General features: G+C 40.5%; 1 protein-coding gene across 1 annotated transcript in view; it reads right to left on the bottom strand.

Annotated features, from left to right (window-relative positions):
* Window positions 1–20,640, bottom strand: part of LOC124595659 (zinc finger protein DZIP1) — a 282,685-nt gene that overhangs the window by 3,881 nt on the left and 258,164 nt on the right. The window contains exons 15-16 of the mRNA XM_047134501.1: window positions 15,389–15,455; window positions 9,796–9,925 (exon numbers count right to left, since the gene is read on the bottom strand). Coding sequence (XP_046990457.1) covers window positions 9,796–9,925; window positions 15,389–15,455 — 197 coding nt within the window. The remainder of the gene's footprint in view (window positions 1–9,795; window positions 9,926–15,388; window positions 15,456–20,640) is intronic.

Here is a 20,640-nt window from a genome sequence, read left to right on the forward strand (position 1 = left end):
GTAATACCACCGCCTCCAAATTTTACTGTTGGCACTGCACATGCTGGCAGATGATGTTCACCCGGCATTTGCCATACCCACACCCTGGGTCTGTGGCGGAGTGGTTACAAGACAATAACATCCCTGTAATGAACTGGCTAGCACAGAGTCCTGACCTGAATCCTATAGAACACCTTTGGGATGTTTTGGAATGCAGACTTCGTGCCAGGCCTCATCGACTGATATCGATACCTCTCCTCAGTGCAGCACTCCATGAAGAATGGGCTGCTATTCCCCAAGAAACTTTCCAGCACCTGCATCGCCACATTGTGTACTGTGCTTCATCACTCCACACAACATTTTCCCACTGTTCAATCGTCCAATGTTTACGCTCCTGACTCCAAGCAGGGCGCCGTTTGGCATTTACTGGCATGATGTTTGGCTTATGAGCAGCTGCTCGACCATGATATCCAAGTTTCCTCACCTCCCACCTAACTGTCATACACTTGCAGTGGATCCTGAAGCAATTTGGAATTCCTGTGTGATCGTCTGGATAGATGTCTGCCTATTACACATTACAACCCTCTTCAACTGTCAGTGGTCTCTGCCAAGTCAACAAGCGACACCCAATCACCTGACTACGTTTGAAGCCTGTGAGTTCTGCGGAGTGCCCCATTCCGCTCTCTCAAGATGTCTAATGACTACTGAGGTCGCTGATATGGAGTATCTGGCAGTAGGTGGTAGCACAATGTGCCTAATATGAAAAATGTATGTTTTTGGGGAGTCTGGATACTTTTGATGCTACACTGTTCTGAAGGAAAAAGATAAATCTTGTACTGCGTAGCATATCAATAAAGGATTGACTTTGAAATGTGTGAAAGGGAAAGTCTGCTGTGCTGCCTCATGTTTCATAACTTTTCTACCATGTAATTTGCACTCCTATAGTTTGGAATCTTAACAAAGAGACTACTTACAGATCTCTGAAGTGACCCATGTTGGAATATGGCTCAAACGTGTGGGATCCATGCCACATAGGACAAACAGGGTGTACTGAACATATAAAAGGAAGGGCAGCTAGTGGTGATGGCATGTTAGACTCAAGGGAGAGTGACACAAAAATGCTATAACACCCGAACTTTGTGCACATTGTGTAACTACAAATTATTTTCATCATTCATGTGCTTAAATAAAGCCCTGACATCCTTTTCTTTTTCTGGTCTCACTATATTAGTGGTAAATTCCACTGTTGATAGTCTCAGGTTTTTCAATACTCCATTACGGTATTTCTGTTTCCAAAGTCAGAATATTGTATACAGATGTTTGTATGTTAGTGAGCCTAGTACTGAACCACGTGGTTTTTCTTTTTATTTCAGAACAAAATAGTTCTAAATTTTATACACACAGTTTCCTCCGTGATACGTTTCTTGAAAACATCTTTGTCATGACCTTGTTTCCACTGCTTTATTAGTTTCTATCCATAAGAACAATAAAGGGTGATGGACAACTTCTGCACATCATCATTACTTGTAAAGAAGGCTTCGTTGCTTTCATGCTGCCCAAAGGAATGTCCCCTAGTTGTGAAAAGATGAGTAACCTCCATGTGGAACACTCATGCTATCCATAGCAAAAATGACACTACCTTCAAGTTCTTATTCGGACCACCTCGTGAACGGAGAGCAGAATAATATGCTTAACGTGTGGAAAGTCTTTCAATTTGATTTCTAGAACATTATGTATGAATGATCCAATTATGTTGGGGACATTTTTAGCTTGCATTTCCATGAAGCATTACATATATGAGGAGTTGTCATGATGTAGATGAGCACTGAAAGCATATGACCATAACAGACATTTGTAAAAGTGGCGGGTCACATTCAGTTTTGGTACAGGCAAGTTCAATGAATAATCAAACTCAATCACAAGATGCGCAGAGTCAGATTTGGCTTCGTGAATAAAGAATTTCTTAAGTGGGAGGTATGTCTAAGCATTACTTTTATGACTTAAGTACTCTGCTAATCTGGGGTCATTTTTATTAGCTTGAAGGTTTTTTTTTCAGAAGCAGTGCAAAAGGCCCAGACATATGCTTTAGGTTTTATGAAGCTGTAGTCACAGTTTAGCTTGAAATACTTAAAATGGGTTACATAACTCATTTTAAGCTTTTCACCCGTAGTTTTAGAGAATCAAGTGAGGGATTTTTTTAAGAAATACATACAAAATATTCCCAGGTGTCTTCCATGAATTGTTCTTGATTTACTGTCAGCTCCTTGTTAAGCAAACTAGATTACTTCACTATACATCGACATGAGATAAGACACCACCTTGTACTGCTTTACCTTGATCTGCGTAGGAATTGTCAAAGAGTTCTTCTTGGTGGCTACCATTACTTGAACATAACACTTTTTTTGACAACATGATGACATAAATGAAGTTTCTTTCCTTTAATGCGAATGCTGCTGGCAGAAATGTAGCTGTCACTTCTCTGCCATTTTATTTTCCTATTGTCTTTCTCCATATTCAACTGTCATAGGATTGTCATTATTCCCTACCCATTACTACTACTTATTGTTGCACAACTTTGAAATGGGTTTCTTCATAATGTAAACACAATACCAACTGCTGGTACTCCAAGCAAGCTCACCTGCAAATAAACCCTCTATACATTAAACTGAATGAGAAGTATTGCACTCATGCATCAATAAAATGCTGCTTTGACCTCAAGCACTGGGATAATGAAACAAAACCTACATAGATTATTCTTCATAATCTGCTCTTTAATTTTAAACAATTTCCCAAAAAAAGGGCACACAGACCAATGGACCGTTCTTTCGGAAAATACCTCAACTGTCTGTATGCATCATACAAACATTACTGCGTTGTTCTTAAAGGCAGATTAATGTGAAATCTGAAATTCATGGTTACTGATCCACTGCCTGAAATGTACGGGAAATGCAGTTGTGAACAAGGCTGATGGTGTATTTCAAGAAGGTGGGGGGGGGGGGGGGGGGGGGGGGGGCAAGCAGGCTGGCTGCACATTTTTGTAGGATACCAGTATACCAAAGCTGTAATGAGAACATATGGAAATGACACCAACAGTTACTGTCTGCTGGTGCATACTTATTGAAGTATACAGCTGGCTATCAAATGATTGTCAACATAAAAAAAGAACACGTTGAAATTTCTTTCTGAAAACGATTGATGTGTTCTAAGAAGTCTATCACTTCATAACCATCATTCCAAACTGAAAATAGAACCATGGGAATCCATAGACACTAGGAGTGTCCTCTTTATGGAACTGACAATAAATATCACATAAGATGGTGCCTTCGTCTTTTCCACAGTTGTACCAATGACTTGTTTGCATGCCTGCCTTTCAAAGATGAAGAAGTTATTACTGAATGGGAAACTAATTTATAGCTTTTTATTCCCTGTCAACAATTAGTGGTTATTTACTAATGTACTATTTTTCATCTTTTACGGTTATGTTTTTATGATTGTGGTAAGCTTTAAACTATCTGCAGAACATGAACAATCCTTATCTCTATATGGAACTGAACCAGCATATATCACCGAGAGCTCTGTGCCATCAGCGCGGTGTAGCAGTTAAAGTCACTGGCTGGTATGCTGCTGGCCGCCAGTTCAAACCTGACCACCAGCAATTGTTATTTTGAATTTATCATTTCTGGACACTTCTTGAAATATTTTATTTTTTAATGTTTGTACATTTGGAACATTTGATGTTTCTTACACATACTAGCTTCCTGGAATACCAGATGTCTGTATAAATAAATGCACTCTACTTCCAGGAGATTATTTCTGTTCTGGCTGTAAACTGGTGTTAAGTGTTCTACAAGAGCTGTTCAATAAGGAATGATGATAATTTTTTTTGACAACATACCTATAATCATCCTCATAATTTTGATGGTCCTTCTCAAAGTAGTCTCCCATGAATGTGATGCACTTGTCCCAGTATTTCTGGCAGTCTTCAAATACATGCTGGAAACCATTTTTTGAAAGGTCCTTCAAAATTGCCTCTGCAGCCATCACCACTGCTTCTGATGATTGATAGTGCCTCCCACAAAGGCATTTCTTCATGTTAGTGAACAGAAAAAAGTCACATGGGGCTTAATTCAGACTATATGGAGGGTGAGGGATGTATTCACTTTGATTTTTGCAAGATATTCAGCAACATCATTGGCAATATGCAGCCGCGCATTATCCAGGCTACTTCACAGAAATGTGGTCTTTTGTGCCAGATATGTTTTCATGACATCCCTGCAATACTGTCCAATTACTGATGTTTGTGCAGGTACTACATGCTAATAAACCACTCCATGAATATCAGAGATTGCGATTACCCAACTTTCTCAGCAGAAGCAGCCACTTTTGCTTCTTTGAGGGTTGGTGATGAAGGAGATTTCCACATTGAGTTTGCTGTTTGCTCTCAGGATCAAAATGTTGTAGCCAAGTTTCATCAGCAGTGATTACATTTGAAAGAAAATCTGGATCTTCCTCTAACATCAATTTTAACTGCATGCAGACCTACACGCGAATGTCCTTTTGTTCGGGAAGCAACAGTCTTGGAACCCATCACGCACAAACACGTGTCATGTGTAATTTTTCTGTCACCAACATGTCGGTGGCACCCAATGAAATGTTCAGTATTTCAGAAGGTGATCTTAAAGTAATTCATCGATCCTCTCTCACAATGACAGCGGCAGTGTTCATGTTTTCTTCCATAACAGCAGTAACTGGAGCACCAGGTCCACCTTCCTTTGAAATTCATTGTCTTCCCTCTTTAAACATTTTAAACCACCTTCGAGCTGTGCTGTAGGGAAGAACAGACTCTCCAGAGGCCTCCTGTAACACTGTATAGGCCTCAACTGAAGATTTGTTGAGACGAAAGCAGAATTTCAAACCCATATATTGTTCCTCGCGTGTTACCTCCATTGCAGCAGTAGGCGATACTGAACATGTATGACCTTGCCTGCCTCTCACAGTTGGGAACCAGGAGTCCCAACAATGAAACTACTATGGCGTGTTTGTTGCACATTAAGCTATTAGAATATCATAAGATTAAATTTTAGTGCGAGAAATTATGACCATAAAAAAATTATGATCATTCCTTACTGAACAGCCCTTGTATTTCACAGATGACCCAGCTTTCAAGTCTGGATGACATAACATTGTTTAGTGGAGACACAGGGTGTTTCAAAACATCTACATCACCGAGTCTCCAATTAGGCAACATAAAAGCCTTCACCTGCAAGGATAGGTACCAGAATACGAACAGTACAGTGTTCCCACAGTCCATATATTCAGGAGGCCAAAAGGTTTCAAGCCAGCAGTAAGTCAGCTCTACATCAGGCATCCATCAGTGTTCTCCAGAGATGCTGGTCAACACACAACAAAATGGCTGAAAAGATTCGACCAAATCACCAAATATAACAGGTGGTATGACATAATGTATTTAGCTAATGTGTACTTCTACTTGGATGGCGCAGCCTAGCAATGGTTTCAGAACAACGAAGAGAAGCTCAATAACTGGGATCAATTCCAGGTCAAATGAAGAAAATGTTTTGTGACCATCAGACAAATATGGTTGAAATTGCATGTGTTTCTCGTAAACCACTTGGCCAAAATGCTACACAAAGACAGATTTGAACGCATGCAAAAAACTGAATCTTTTAACATGAGACATAGTGAAACAAAGTGCAAAATGGGAGAACCCTGGACAGGCACATTATTTTTGCACGTATCTCCTTGTCCAGGGTGGGGACATCCATGCGCCTAAGCACAGTGACCAGTGTGCACAATTCAGAGGCATGCATGACTGCACCGGTGCATGCATCTTCTTGCCTCTTTATGCAGTGGTCACATTCACCTAGTGTGCACAGAAAGTTGCACATGTGAAAATGCACCTTAGCTAATACCAATGACAGAAGCATATACTGCAGTTACCTCTGGAGCATCTGGTACCCATACTGCCTGAAGCAGTGTCATTCCACCAATCAACCTCTCGGGAAGGTTCCCGAAGTCAACAAACAGGAATCAATGGATAATAGTCTGCAATGTCACCTCATCTGCTTTGCTGTCACTAAAGCTGTACCAAATGCTACGGCTCAGGAAATTTCAAAGTTCCTTGTAGAAGACATCATTTTGAAGCACAGAGCACCCTATGTGATGATCTCTGATCATAGAAAAGTTTTCCATTCGATATAGTATCACAGATAATTTCATATTGTGACACCCACAGCGTGACACTTACTATCTACAGACGAATGGTCTCACAGTACACATCAATAAGACATTTGCAGATATGCTCTTGATGTACGATGAAGTCAAACAGAGAGATTGGACATTCACATACAACACAGCAAAGCAAGACAATACAGGCTTCATACCGTTCTTTCTGTCCCACGATCATAAGACCAAAAGGACAATGGATACACAGCTCCCATTTTACCCACGTGATACGCAAGACGAATACATGAAACACCTCATCACAAAGACTGACAATGCCATGCAGCTGGCTCACATACGAACCCTGGACGGCCAGGAGAAAGACTGAGAGCACTATAACACCAAGCACAGCCAGTTAGATTGTAACATTACGTGTATACAAGTGAGCTGATTGGTTGCCTAGAATTGGCATGAGGTAATACGAATTTGTTGAATGGCTGAACATTAGAAGGCCCAGGGCTCTGGGCAAGCTGCAGCCAGCCAGGCTAGTTGATCTTTCTGGCAAGCCAGGTGCCAGAGACGAGCAGCGTCAATGGAAACAGGAAACTCCTGGTATGGCGAATTTGGATGATGTGTCAGTCACTTAAGAGGGCCAACTATGTTCTCAGTAATGGCAGGCTCTGAGACAAACTGAAAGATAGCTTGTTACAGCTCTTCAAGAGTCTATAATAATTCACATGAAGTACTAAAGCAAATTTGATTACATCAGCAATCTGAGATAAATGAGGTGCATCCAATGATACAACAACATTTCAATATCTTTACAATTACAGAAGTTAATGTTTTGCAGTGAATACACATTTACACAATGAACCTCTGAACTAACATCTTTTAACTGATTCATGTGATTACAACAAACAATATCTCAAGGATAGCATTGTACTACACCTATCATCTCTGAAAGCTACTTATCTGTATCTATTTTATTTATTGGTTTACAGCACCTTTTATATCTTTTTCATTATGCAGATGTTTGTCAGAACATTATATTCTTCACATTTACACAGCAAATGAACACAGCATCAACACCTCATATTTTGTCATACTTGTGTGTTTATTTAATGAGCACTTTATTATTTTGCCAGAAATTTTATTCAAATGTTGATTGCAAGTGCCATTAAAAAACTGTGCTAATTTAAAAGTGGTCAACTGCGTGTGTCAGTAGACTCCTCAGTTTTAAAGAGAACCAAAAGATGCCTCTGTCAAAATGTAAATAACTGTTTAAATAATATATAACAAAAATTTGTTATCATTTATAGTGAGTCCACCTGCACAAGAATACTGCCTTATTTATTTATGGTCAAACCTTTATTTATTATCATTGTAAATTATCTGAGGGTGACAGAATATTTATAACATTTCTTCACTTAAATATTGTTATAATATATTAATTTAGTAAGGAAAAGTGGTCATGTTGAATCAAATCATGTCTTTAGAGTTGAAGAAAGATGTATTTTTGGTGAGGATGAAGTAGACACTAGCAGAACACTACGAGAGTCAAGTGGAGCTCAAGGCAGCCATTCTGGACACTTTTCTGTGAGCTCTGGAGGGAGGCAGACCTGCTCGTGATAACAAGTGGTATTCGGTTGTGGAGATGATTAATTCTGGGCAGTGAACGACTGCTACCACACTTTAACTTCTGAAGGGACTTACATTTTGTGAAGTCTGGATGTGCCCCAGCGTAAGACTCTAACTTTTGCCACTTGATTTAGAGAAATGAGAATAGACAAAGTATGAGTTACTACTGTTCATATCACATGCATTAATTTGTGAATCATCATGTTGAACTCTGAGCTCTTTGAGCTGGTGAATATTTCGTGTGTCGTGACTGCAATATGGACTTAGTTTTTGCATATTGTTGGTGACTATTTAGTTTGAGGAATTTGCTACCATTCTTGTAACACTCTCAACATAAGGGTATTTTCTGTCTGTATTTTAAATGAATATTGTAGGACCACTTCTCATTCATTTGGGAAGTGATTTGTCATCTACAGTGGTTACAGATGATAAGATACAACCCTTTCTATTAAATTATTTATTTAACTTTATTTTTTATTTTTGTGTATTTTATTTACTCGCAATTCTAGCCAATGCATAGACTATTTGGCTATACAATCACAGTTGCAAGTTATTTTTGCAGTGAATCAGCTGCAGGGCATGAAAGCAGACACGCGCGGCTCGATTCCGTGAGTACATCGAGTTATTCTTTTTAAACAGAGCCATGCATAGCCCATCTGCCTAGAGTATGAGCAACTGCAGGTAAAGACGCAACTGCTTTGCATGTATGGTCTGCTGTTAGAAAGAGCAACTGCTCAGCAGTAACCATTAGGTACAATTGCAAGACACAGCCTGGGAGACTTGATACAGCTTTTTATGCCTATGTGGGAAGTGGGAATATCAGAAAAGTTACTAAAACATATATCCTTCATCACTTGTCGGATGTAACATACGAAGTCAAGGATTATAATCATCGAGGAGACGAAAGTACAGAAACATCATTGATGTCCTCTGTATGAAACCCTACTTCAATCTAGAGGCTCAGATTGATGATGGGAGCTTCCAGGAAAACGTTGAATCACTCAACTACCGTGAAGCTTCAATAGGAGGACTTGGCTGTGATGGGAGGAGCTCTTTTCAATTCCCGTCATAGCGAAGAGAACATAACAACATAATCAGAAAATGAGTATTCACCTGCATTGCCATACAGAGGATCAGTGACAAGATATACCTGGTTCAGTGCTTGGCTCCAGTGAGGACTTCTGAAACTGCACGTTACTATTTTTACAGGAGAGGGAGCAATGCTGCAAGCTCAGGTGTCATCAGTGTGGTGTAGTGGTTAGCGTTGCTGGCTGGTGTGGTGTGGGTCGCTGGTTCAAACCCGATCACCAGCAATTATTTGTTGTTTTGTATTTATCACTTCTGGAAGGTTTTGTAATGTCTATATGTCAGAATATTTGATAGTTGTATAAATACTAGCTTTCTGCAATACTTGATGTTAGTATAAATAACTGCCCTCTCTGTCCAGGAGTCAGTTCTGTTCTGACTGTAAGTTGGTGTTCTTAATAAACGGACCTTCAGTGCTAAGAGTTCTGTTTCACTGATGAGACAACATCTGGATTTAGACTCGAATGTGGCTACAGTGTGACAATATTCTCTCAATACCCATTTCTTTTGCATCTGAGCTACTATTTTTTTAATACTATAGGCAGGAGGCAAGATATTAAAAATATGATAGTGACAGGTTAAACTCTTAAAAGTATATGGTTAATACACTCATTTTTTGGAGAACAAAGAAAAGTGCCTATGTTGGATCAAAGTTGTTACGATAGTATGACTGAGGATAAAAACAGGAATAAACTTCAAGTATGCTTCTGCTGTCAGTCACTAACTTTGAGTTTTCAGAATTTATTAAATAATACTATGTTTACTGGATGAAAAATGCAAAAAGGAATATGAAAGGATGAAGGAAATATTCATTAGTGATAGAGGAAGAAACTCCACTCTGTCTCATTATCATACTTTCCAGAAGTCCAATATAATAAATAACAAGTGGCTTGTTTGTGTTTCATATCATACCTTTTGTTGTATTTCTCTGCTTTTCTGAGCAACTATGTTTGCAGGAGAATTACCCTTTTGCTTTGCTGTCTGTAGCTCTGTAGCCATTTTTTCCTGAGGTTTCTTAATGAGCTCTAGTGCTTCATCATCACTAAACAAAAGGGAAAAAATGTCAAGTGCCATGCAGTTTTTAAAGCATAGCAGACATTGTTTCATTAGTCTCTTAATTTATCATAGTGGTTTTGCAAGTATTAATTGAAACATACCATTTACTGCGTGCACAATTCATTCAAACTTTTTCAATATTTCCCTTGTCAAATATATAATGAAAATTATAGTTTACCAGGTCATTGCTTCATTCTTTACCATGCAGCAGGGTATCACCAAAAAAACAAAAACTACAAAACTCATAAGGTTTGAGAACTTTGAATTCCCTCACCTGAAAGAAAAAGGCTGCAGGCAGTTTGGAAAGATAATAGAGCTAGGAGGAAATTGGACCTTTTAAAGCATTACAATTCTAGAATGAGATTTTCACTCTGCAGCGGAGTGTGCGCTGATATGAAACTTCCTGGCAGATTAAAACTGTGTGCCTGACCGAGACTCGAACTCGGGACCTTTGCCTTTCATGGGCAAGTGCTCTACCAACTGAGCTACCGAAGCACGACTCACGCCCGGTACTCACAGCTTTACTTCTGCCAGTACCTCGTCTCCTACTTTCCAAACTTTACAGAAGCTCTCCTGCGAATCTTGAAGAACTAGCACTCCTGAAACTAGCACACAGTTTTAATCTGCCAGGAAGTTTCATATCAGCGCACACTCCGCTGCAGAGTGAAAATCTCATTCTGGAAACATCCCCCAGGCTGTGGCTAAGCCATGTCTCCGCTATATCCTTTCTTTCAGGAGTGCTAGTTCTGCAAGGTTCGCAGGAGAGCTTCTGTAAAGTTTGGAAGGTAGGAGACGAGGTACTGGCAGAAGTAAAGCTGTGAGTACCGGGTGTGAGTCGTGCTTCAGTAGCTCAGTTGGTAGAGCACTTGCCCGCGAAAAGCAAAGGTCCCGAGTTCGAGTCTCGGTCGGGCACACAGTTTTAATCTGCCAGGAAGTTTCATATCAGCGCACACTCCGCTGCAGAGTGAAAATCTCATTCTGGAAACATCCCCCAGGCTGTGGCTAAGCCATGTCTCCGCTATATCCTTTCTCTCAGGAGTGCTAGTTCTGCAAGGTTCGCAGGAGAGCTTCTGTAAAGTTTGGAAGGTAGGAGACGAGGTCCTGGCAGAAGTAAAGCTGTGAGTACCGGGCGTGAGTCGTGCTTCGGTAGCTCAGTTGGTAGAGCACTTGCCCGCAAAAGGCAAAGGTCCCGAGTTAGAGTCTCGGTCGGGCACACAGTTTTAATCTGCCAGGAAGTTTCATATCAGCGCACACTCCACTGCAGAGTGAAAATCTCATTCTGGAAACATCCCCCAGGCTGTGGCTAAGCCATGTCTCTGCTATATCCTTTCTTTCAGGAGTGAGTTCTGCAAGGTTCGCAGGAGAGCTTCTGTAAAGTTTGGAAGGTAGGAGATGAGGTACTGGCAGAAGTAAAGCTGTGAGTACCGGACGTGAGTCATGCTTCAGTAACTCAGTTGGTAGAGCACTTGCCCGCAAAAGGCAAAGGTCCCGAGTTCGAGTCTCGGTCGGGCACACAGTTTCAATCTGCCAGGAAGTTTCATATCAGCGCACACTGTGCTGCAGAGTGAAAATCTCATTCTGGAAACATCCCCCAGGCTGCGGCTAAGCCATGTCTCCGCTATATCCTTTCTTTCAGGAGTGCTAGTTCTGCAAGGTTCGCAGGAGAGCTTCTGTAAAGTTTGGAAGGCAGGAGACGAGGTACTGGCAGAAGTAAAGCTGTGAGTACTGGGCATGAGTCGTGCTTCGGTAGCTCAGTGGATAGAGCAGTTGCCCATGAAAGGCAAAGGTCCCGAGTTCGAGTCTCGGTCGGGCACACAGTTTTAATCTGCCAGGAAGTTTCATTACAATTCTGTATAAATTCTGTGCACATTACACTTAGGTGAGAGCTGGCAAATAATGATACATCAATCAACAAAAACACAGTTTGTTTAAAAGACTTTCAGTTTCATGTGTTCGAGTTTGCTACTACCTGTTAAGCAGTTACTCATTCTGTAACTATTTGTTAATTGCTAATACATAAGTAACTATGTTAATTTCAAATTCATACACTACTGGCTATTAAAATTGCTACACCAAGAAGAAATGCAGATGATAAACAGGTATTTATTGGACAAATATATTATACTAGAACTGACATGTGATTACATTTTCACGCAATTTGGGTGCATAGATCCCGAGAAATCAGTACCTAGAATAACCACCTCTGGCCGGCCTTGATGCGCCTGTGCATTGAGTCAAAGAGAGCTTGGATGTCGTGTACAGGTACAGCTGCCCATGCTGCTTCAACACGATACCACAGATCATCAAGAGTAGTGACTGGCGTATTGTGATGAGCCAGTTGCTCGGCCACCATTGACCAGAAGTTTTCAATTGGTGAGAGATCTGGAGAATGTGCTGGCCAGGGCAGCAGTCAAACATTTTCTGCATCCAGAAAGGCCCGTACAGGACCTGCAACATGTGGTCATGCATTATCCTGCTGAAATGTAGGGTTTTGCAGGGATTGAATGAACGGTAGAGCCATGGGTCGTAACAGATCTGAAATGTAACGTCCACTGTTCAAAGTGCCGTCAATGCGAACAAGAGGTGACCGAGACGTGTAACCAATGGGACTCCGTACCATCACGCCGGGTGATACGCCAGTATGGCGATGTCGAATACATGCTTCCAATGTGCGTTCACCGCGATGTTGCCAAACACAGATGCAACCATCTTGATGCTGTAAACGAAACCTGGAATCATCCGAAAAAATGAAGTTTTGCCATTCGTGCACCCACGTTCATCGTTGAGTACACCATCGCAGGCGCTCCTGTCTGTGATGCAGCATCAAGGGTAACCACAGCCATGGTCTCCGTGCTGACAGTCCATGCTGCCGCAAACGTCATCAAACTGTTCGTGCAGATGGTTGTCGTTTTGCAAACGTCCCCATCTGTTGACTCAGGGATTGAGATATGGCTGCACGATCCATCACAGCCATGCAGATAAGATGCCTGTCATCTCAACTGCTAGTGATACGAGGCTGTTAGGATCCAGCACGGTGTTCCGTATTGCCCTCCTGAACCCACCGATTCCATATTCTGCTAACAGTCACTGGATCTCGACAATGCGAGCAGCAAAGTCGCGATACGATAAACCAGAATCGCGACAGGCTACAATCCAACCTTTATCAAAGTCGGAAACGTGGTGGTACGCATTTCTCCTCCTTACACGAGGCATCACAACAATGTTTCACCACGTAACGCCGGTCAACTGCTGTTTGTGTATGAGAAACTGGTTGGAAACTTTCCTCATGTCAGCACGTTATAGGTGTCGCCACCGGTGCCAACCTTGTGTGAATGCTCTGAAAAGCTAATCATTTGCATATCACAGCATCTTCTTCCTGTCGGTTAAATTTCGCATCTGTAGCATGTCATCTTCATGGTGTAGCAATTTTAATGGCCAATAGTGTAAATAACTAAAATACCTTCTAAAATATTATGAACAAATTAGAACAGGCCAAAACATAAATTTCTGCATTATGTTATAACACTGTTAGATGTAGGGCATTGTAAATCAGTATACTTGCTGAGTTTACAAATCTTCTACTTCTATAATGACAATGAAAGTGACACTAGACATGTTAGATGTAACATCACTGGTTATACTGTAAGACTACAACAAACGAAGTAGAGGATTCCTGATATAATGAAAACTAGAGAGCTAGCTACAATGCAATAATCACACCATATATTTCAGTTTAAGAAGTAACAAATGTGTGAATTAAAGCAAACTCTGCTGTTAAACTTTTCCTGGAACAGTTAAACATTATTTTTTTAAAAATTGTATCAGATTAAAATTCTCAAATATCCTTCTTTCAATCAACCAACAAAATAAACTTATTATTTTATTCAAGGCTGTAATTTTCAGTGACTTTAGTATACATTTTTCAGAAAATATTCAGTTGTCAGTTGCAAACATATTTTTATTATACTTTACTAGTTTCAACAAATTAATTTGTCATCTTCAGGCACTTAGTATTGATTTAGCAGGTGTCGATATCTTCTTCATAGGTGCGTAATGCCATAAAATGTCCAGAATCACATAGATTTGATCCAGTTTAGGAAATTATCAATCTGTGTTTACAATAATCACATACAATATGTACATTTCTGGACATATCATGGAATTATGCTTCTATGAAGAAGATACTGACATCTGCTAAATTAATAGGGTTGTGGGTTGTTTTTGGGGAAGGAGACCAGACAGCAAGGTCATTGGTCTCATTGGATTAGGGAAGGATGGAGAAGGAAGTCGGCCGTGCCCTTTCAGAGGAACCATCCCAGCATTTGCCTGGAGTGATTTAGGGAAATCACAGAAAACCTAAATCAGGATGGCCGGACGCGGGATTGAACCGTCGTCCTCCCGAATGCGAGTCCAGTGCCTAATGCTAAATTAATACTCAGCTTCTGAAGATGATGAATTAATTTGCCACAAGTGGTAAAGCATAGTAAAAATACCATCTTATTTTCCGTTTTCTGTTTTTCCTTCAAAATTCACACATATATAAATGCATTATGTAGTAGTTACAAGTATGTTACATTTTCTCTTTTTTTTCTAGTTTCTTATGTTAGAAACACCTTTCGCAGCAAAGTTTTGTGAAGTTAACCAAGTCTATTCTGGAAATCTTGCTCTTTGTGCTACCAAAGGGTTGTTTCTGAATTTTGTGTTAATATAATGTGGAATTACATTATTTATTTGTCAAGACTAATTGAACCTGATATGTTGGATGGTCTTGTCGAGTCTGATGTGGGTAGTCTTGAAACTGTTGCATAACATGATGGGAAATGCCTGTCATGGCTGTATTATCACTATTTTTTCCATTTCCCATCACTTCTTTGCTGCTTCAAAAGTCATGCAGACATGTTCTGCCTTTGCAACTAAATGAAAGGCAGTTTGTTATTTGCATATACATTTCACTTTTTTTCATTTATCAAGCATCTTCAGTGGCCTGTAATACATGTTTAAATCAGTTTTGCAAAATAAATAATGTAATTCAACATTATATTGATGTTAAGGTTAGAAACAACTCTTTGGTAGCATGGAGAACTAAATCATTTGCAGAAAAATAATGGTTATCCTCATGAAATTTGTGCTGCAGAAGTTGTTTCTAACCACAATAAAATGAGAGAAAAACATGAGAAAATGTAATGTAGTAACATATTTGTATGTACTAAATAATGCATTTACTATATACATAGGAACAAACATGTATAATAGGCCACTGAATATGCCTCATAAGTAAAAGAAATGAAACGGATGTTGCAAAAAACAAACTGCCTTTAATTTAGTTACAAAGAGGAAACATAACTCCACGAGCAATAAAAAATATTTGTGTCCGATGACCACATTTTATTCTGGAAAACAAAATAAACCTTAAAATTTTCACATAATGTTATTTCATTTTTTAACATACCTGCTGTCCCAGGTGGCACTATGCCTTTCCTGTTGTTTCTCTGATGGAGTACTGGAGTATTTAACAGCTGAAAGCAGAAGTAGAGAAATTGAGCACTCTGCACATTATCGTACCATTTATATCAATGAAGCTGGCATTCATAAACTTAATATTTTTGTTCAGTGCTCTAACCCAATTGTTTATAAATGGTACTGCACATATTTTTGAATAAGTGCAGTACAATTATCCAAAAATACTAAGTAATAAGGAGAACTTTACAGAACACAACACTGATAAATTATCTTGGTAAAGCATAGTTTGTAAGAGTGAAGTATGGGCATTTGTTTCAGCTTATAGGTTTATAGCTACTTGTAATAAGACATTTTCAGTGATCTGTCTGGTGGTCAATCAAATTTACTCATTTACAGAGGATGGAGAGCTGAGAGGGTAGAAAAAGTATGTAAATACAATACCGGATATAAAACGCAAAAGGCTGTTGATATTTTCACATGAAAATTAAAGAAGGAAGTACATACAAACCAAATTAATAACATGTCGTTATATACTGTATTTATTAGTATTCTGTATTTTGTGCTGTTTTTGGTAGTCACAGGCTCTGAAGCATTGTTCCACAGCCTGACAGACTGAACAAAGCAACCATCCATCAAATACATCACCTAGTATAACTTTACTACTACTCTCACAAGAAGTAATAATCCTATGAAAGAATGACAGATTATTTTCTCGGAACGTCGATCTAGGATTAGCCAAGTTTAGGTCAGACGCACATCATCTCACATTGTCATGTGAACAGCATCAGTGTAAGGCATGTTATTGTGTAACTCAAAACGATAGTAACCACACTAAGGAGGCACTGGATAAAAAAAGCTTACTACATATAATCAGCTATGAACTAAATCTCTCTTCAGATGCAGATCTCTCTCTCTCTCTCTCTCTCTCTCTCTCTCTCTCTCTCACACACACACACACACACACACACACACACACACACACAAACACTTTTGTCTTTGGTTGCTAAAATCCAACTGCAACTGTGTTGGACATTAGTACAGAAGAGGTGGGGGATGGGAAGGGGTAAGGATAGCAAGGTAGGAGTGGAAGAAGATACTAGTGCTGCCTGTGGGAGCATGCTGGTATGTAATAGGGACAGGATAGTGGACTGCTAGGTGCAGCATTGACCATTGGAGAGCTGTTCTGTGGTGGAGGTGGAGGGGAAGGGGAAGGGGAGGGGGGTGGGGTGTCAAATGGGAAAGGAAAGGAAAGAAAGAAATATAGAAGGATAAAGGGCTAATGCAGGTGCTCTGGCAGGAAAGAAGGCATGTTTAGAGCTGAACTGGGAGCAAAGAAGGTGATAGACAGGTGGAGGGCAAAGACTACCAAAGGTTCAGGCTAGGGGTTATGAGAACAAAGGATATGTTGCAAGTGGAGTTCCCACTTCCCCGATATAGAAAAGCTGGTGTTATTGAGAAGAAAATCAAGTTGTGTGGTGAGAAACTGGACTCTTGGCCACAGCTTAGTGATGGCCATTCATGTGGACAAATAGCTTGTTAGATGTCAAGTCCACATAGAATGTGGCACATTGGTTGCAGCCAAGTTGATAGATCACATGCCTGCCTTTGATATGGTAGCAGATGCCTGTGATAGACTGAGTAGGTGGTAGTGGGAGGATATATGGGACAGGTCTTGCATCTATGTCTATAGTGGATTTGAGCCCTGTGACATGGGACTGGGAGCAGAGGTGAAACAGGGACAGACAAAGGTACTGTGTAGGTTGGGTGGGTAGCAGAATACCACTGTGGGAGAGGTGGGGAGGATATTGCTCACTCCAGTGCATGACAAGAGGTGGTGGAACACTGGCAGGGGATTCAGTTTTTCTAGTCCTGGGTGGTGCCTGAGTTATGAGGAGGACGATCCTTTGTGGCCAGACAGTGGGTATGTGGGAAATGGTATGTGACCAGGGAGACAAGCACCACAAATCTGTTTCTGGTCATGATGGGAAGCATAATTTCGGTCTGTGAAGGCCTCAGTGATAGCCTTGGCATATTTGGAAAGATGCAATTGGAGAAGGTGTTATGGTTCTAGAGGAATGTGAGGATAAAGTGTCTTCATCCTCCATCCAGATCTTGAAGATGTCATCAGTGAATCTGAACCAGGTGAGGGGCCTGGGATTGTGGATGTTTAGGGAGAATTACTCTAGATAGTTCATGAATGAATTGGTATAAGAAAGTGCCATACAGGTGTCCATTGTTGTACCATGAATTAGTGACAGGTAATGCCTTCAAAGGAGAAGTAATTGTGGGTGGGCATACAGCTGGTCATGGTGACCAGAAAGGACAAACTTGCGTCCGACCATCCTGATTTAGGTTTTCCATGATTTCCCTAAATGTCTTCCTTTGAAAGGGCATGGCTGACTTCCTTACCCTTCCTGCCCTAATCCAATGGGACCAATGACCTCACTGTTTGGTCCCCACCTCCAAATCAACCAATCAACCATCTAGGAAGGAAGTTGTAAGTCTGGTGTCAGTCAGGTGCTGAGAAAGGCAGTGTTCCATAGCAACAAGAATGGGGATGTTAGTGCAGAGGGAAGTGTGGCATTGATAGTGATCAGCAGGGTGCCAGGTGGTAAAGGGAGAGGAAGTGTGGAGAGTTGGTAGATGAAATGATTGGCGTCTTTTATATAGGAGGGCAAGCAGTTGGTACCAGGCTGAAGGTGCTGGTCTACAAGGGCAGAGATTCTCTCTGTGGGAGTGCAGTAACCACCCACAATGGGCATACTGTGAGGTTGGATTTACATACTTTGGGAATTACGTAGAAGGTAGGAGTACGGGGAGTGGCAGGTGTGAGGAGGAAGACAGATTCAAGGGAGAAGTTCTGGGATGGACCTAGAGATTTGAAACGTTACTGGAGATCCAGCTGGACTTCTGGTATGTATCGCTGTGGTAGGTCTTGTAGATGGACACATATGACCAATGGCAGAGTTCCTGTGTCAGTTAAACCCTTTGGTTCATAACTACCATGGTGGAGCCTATGTAGGCAAATAGGATTATAAGGCTAGGATCAGTTTTTAGATGGAGGGTTGAAAGTTCCCTCTATGCATGTGAGGTTGGTGTCCATTTTGAGGGATTTGGGGATTGATAGTGAGGCAAGGTTTGGGGTTAAGAAATTCTGGGAACTTAACAGGGGATGTTTTGAGGGCAGTGGGAATGGATCAGTGGATCACAGTTAGGTGGAGGAGTAAACTGAGTAACTTTGGGTCTCTCATTCACTAATATTCTTTTATTTGCTGACTCATCATCATCAACATTTATTCTGAGGATTCTCTTCATGTTCTTGTTTTCCCTTTGGACAGAATCACATCTCCATTATTTTTGCTCTGAACCACCACTTTTCTCATATCCTCTTTACTGATTCCACACTACCCTAATCCTTTATTTCTGTTACTCATGGGACTCTTGTCTTTCTAGTTTCCTGGTAAGCCGATATCTTACTTGCAACATTTCTGGTTTCATGCTTTTAATGGATCTATTGACCGGGATCTCATCCCACAAGCAATGATGAGGAGGAGTATGCGGATTGTGAATCTCATTAAAAAAACAGGGCCCAGATGGTCTCACTTTGTTACAGATCCCTGTCTAGAGATACTAATTCAAGATGGTCAATGGTCTCTATGGTGGGGGAGGAAGTATTTCCCTGTGAGTTGAAAGTGCATAGAGAGCAAACCCTGAAGAAACACAATAAAACTAAGTCAGTCTGTTTCCATTTTATGTGACTTCCTAATCAATGGTTGCTCCCATGTAACAAACAGATATTCTTTTACAGCTCCAGGTCTTACAACTCAGTTTATGGGACCTACTGCTATCCCATAAATGCAATCACACACAGTTATCTTGCTGACTATGTAGAAAGAGTTGGATATAATTTTCATTTGGTTAATGAATGACATCTAATTTGGTCTGGGTGCAGAAATGCATTCTCATTCTCAGCACTGGGTGAGTCCATCCCTCTACTCCAAATGGGCATCCACCTCAGTTTGCTGTTGCCTACTGAGCTGTGAGCTTCACCCATTACAAACAAAACATTCTCTACCAGTTTTGGTTACACAACATTATTGGAGGCTTGCACACACTTGCGTTTCTACAGTCTCTCTGAAATGATTTTACAGAAACTATTTGGTAACAAAATTTGATTCTTTTGCCTGTCACAGGCTCTTTCACCAACTTCATGAGGAACTGCCCCCCCCCCCCCTTTTTTTTTTTTTTTTTTTTATCATCAGTCTTTTGACAGGTCTTATGTGGCTCACCACGAATTCCCTCTTGTGCCAACCTCTTCACTCAAAGTAGCACTTGGAACCTACATCCTCAATTATTTGCTGGATGTATTCCAATCTCTGTCTTCCTCTACAGATTTTGTTCTCTACAGCTCCCTCTAGTACCATGGAAGTCATTCCCTGATGCCTTAACAAATGTCATATCATCCTTTCCCTTTTCCTTGTCAGCGTTTTCCACATATTCCTTTCCTCTGCGATACTGCGTAGAACCTCCGTGTTCCTTACCGTATCAGTCCACCTAATTTTCAACATTCATCTGTAGCACCACATCTCAAATGCTTCGATTTACTTCTGTTATGGTTTTCCCACAGTCCTTGTTTCACTACCATACAATGCTGTACTCCAGATGTACATTCTTAGAAATTTCTTCCTCAAATTAAGGCTTATGCCTGATACCAGTAGACTTCTTTTGGCCAGGAATGCCCTTTCTGCCAGTGTTAGTCTGATTTTGATGTCCTCCTTGCTCTGTCCGTCATGTTAAGTTTCTCACTTTTCTCATTTCTGCTACTTCTCATTACTTTCGTCTCTCTTTGATTTACTCTCAGTCCATATTCTGTACTCATTAGATTGTTCATTCCATTCAGTAGACCATATAGTTCTTCTTCACTTTCACTCAGGATAGCAATACCATCAGCAAATCATATCATTGATATTCTTTCACCTTGAATTTTAATTCCATCCTGAAACTTACTTTTATTTCGATCACTGCTTCTTCAATGTACAGATTGAATAGTAGGGCAAAAGACTACAGCCCTGTCTTACAGGCTTTTTAATCTGAGCACTTTGTTCTTGGTCATTCACTCTTATTATTCCTCCCTACAGCTCACCCCCACTTTTCTCAGAATTTCAATCTTCTTGCACCATTTTACATTGCCGAATGCTTTTTCCAGGTCAACAAATGCTATGAACGTGTCTTGATTTTTCT

Source organism: Schistocerca americana, chromosome 2 (genome assembly GCF_021461395.2).
Source record: "Schistocerca americana isolate TAMUIC-IGC-003095 chromosome 2, iqSchAmer2.1, whole genome shotgun sequence".
Lineage (NCBI taxonomy): Eukaryota > Metazoa > Arthropoda > Insecta > Orthoptera > Acrididae > Schistocerca > Schistocerca americana.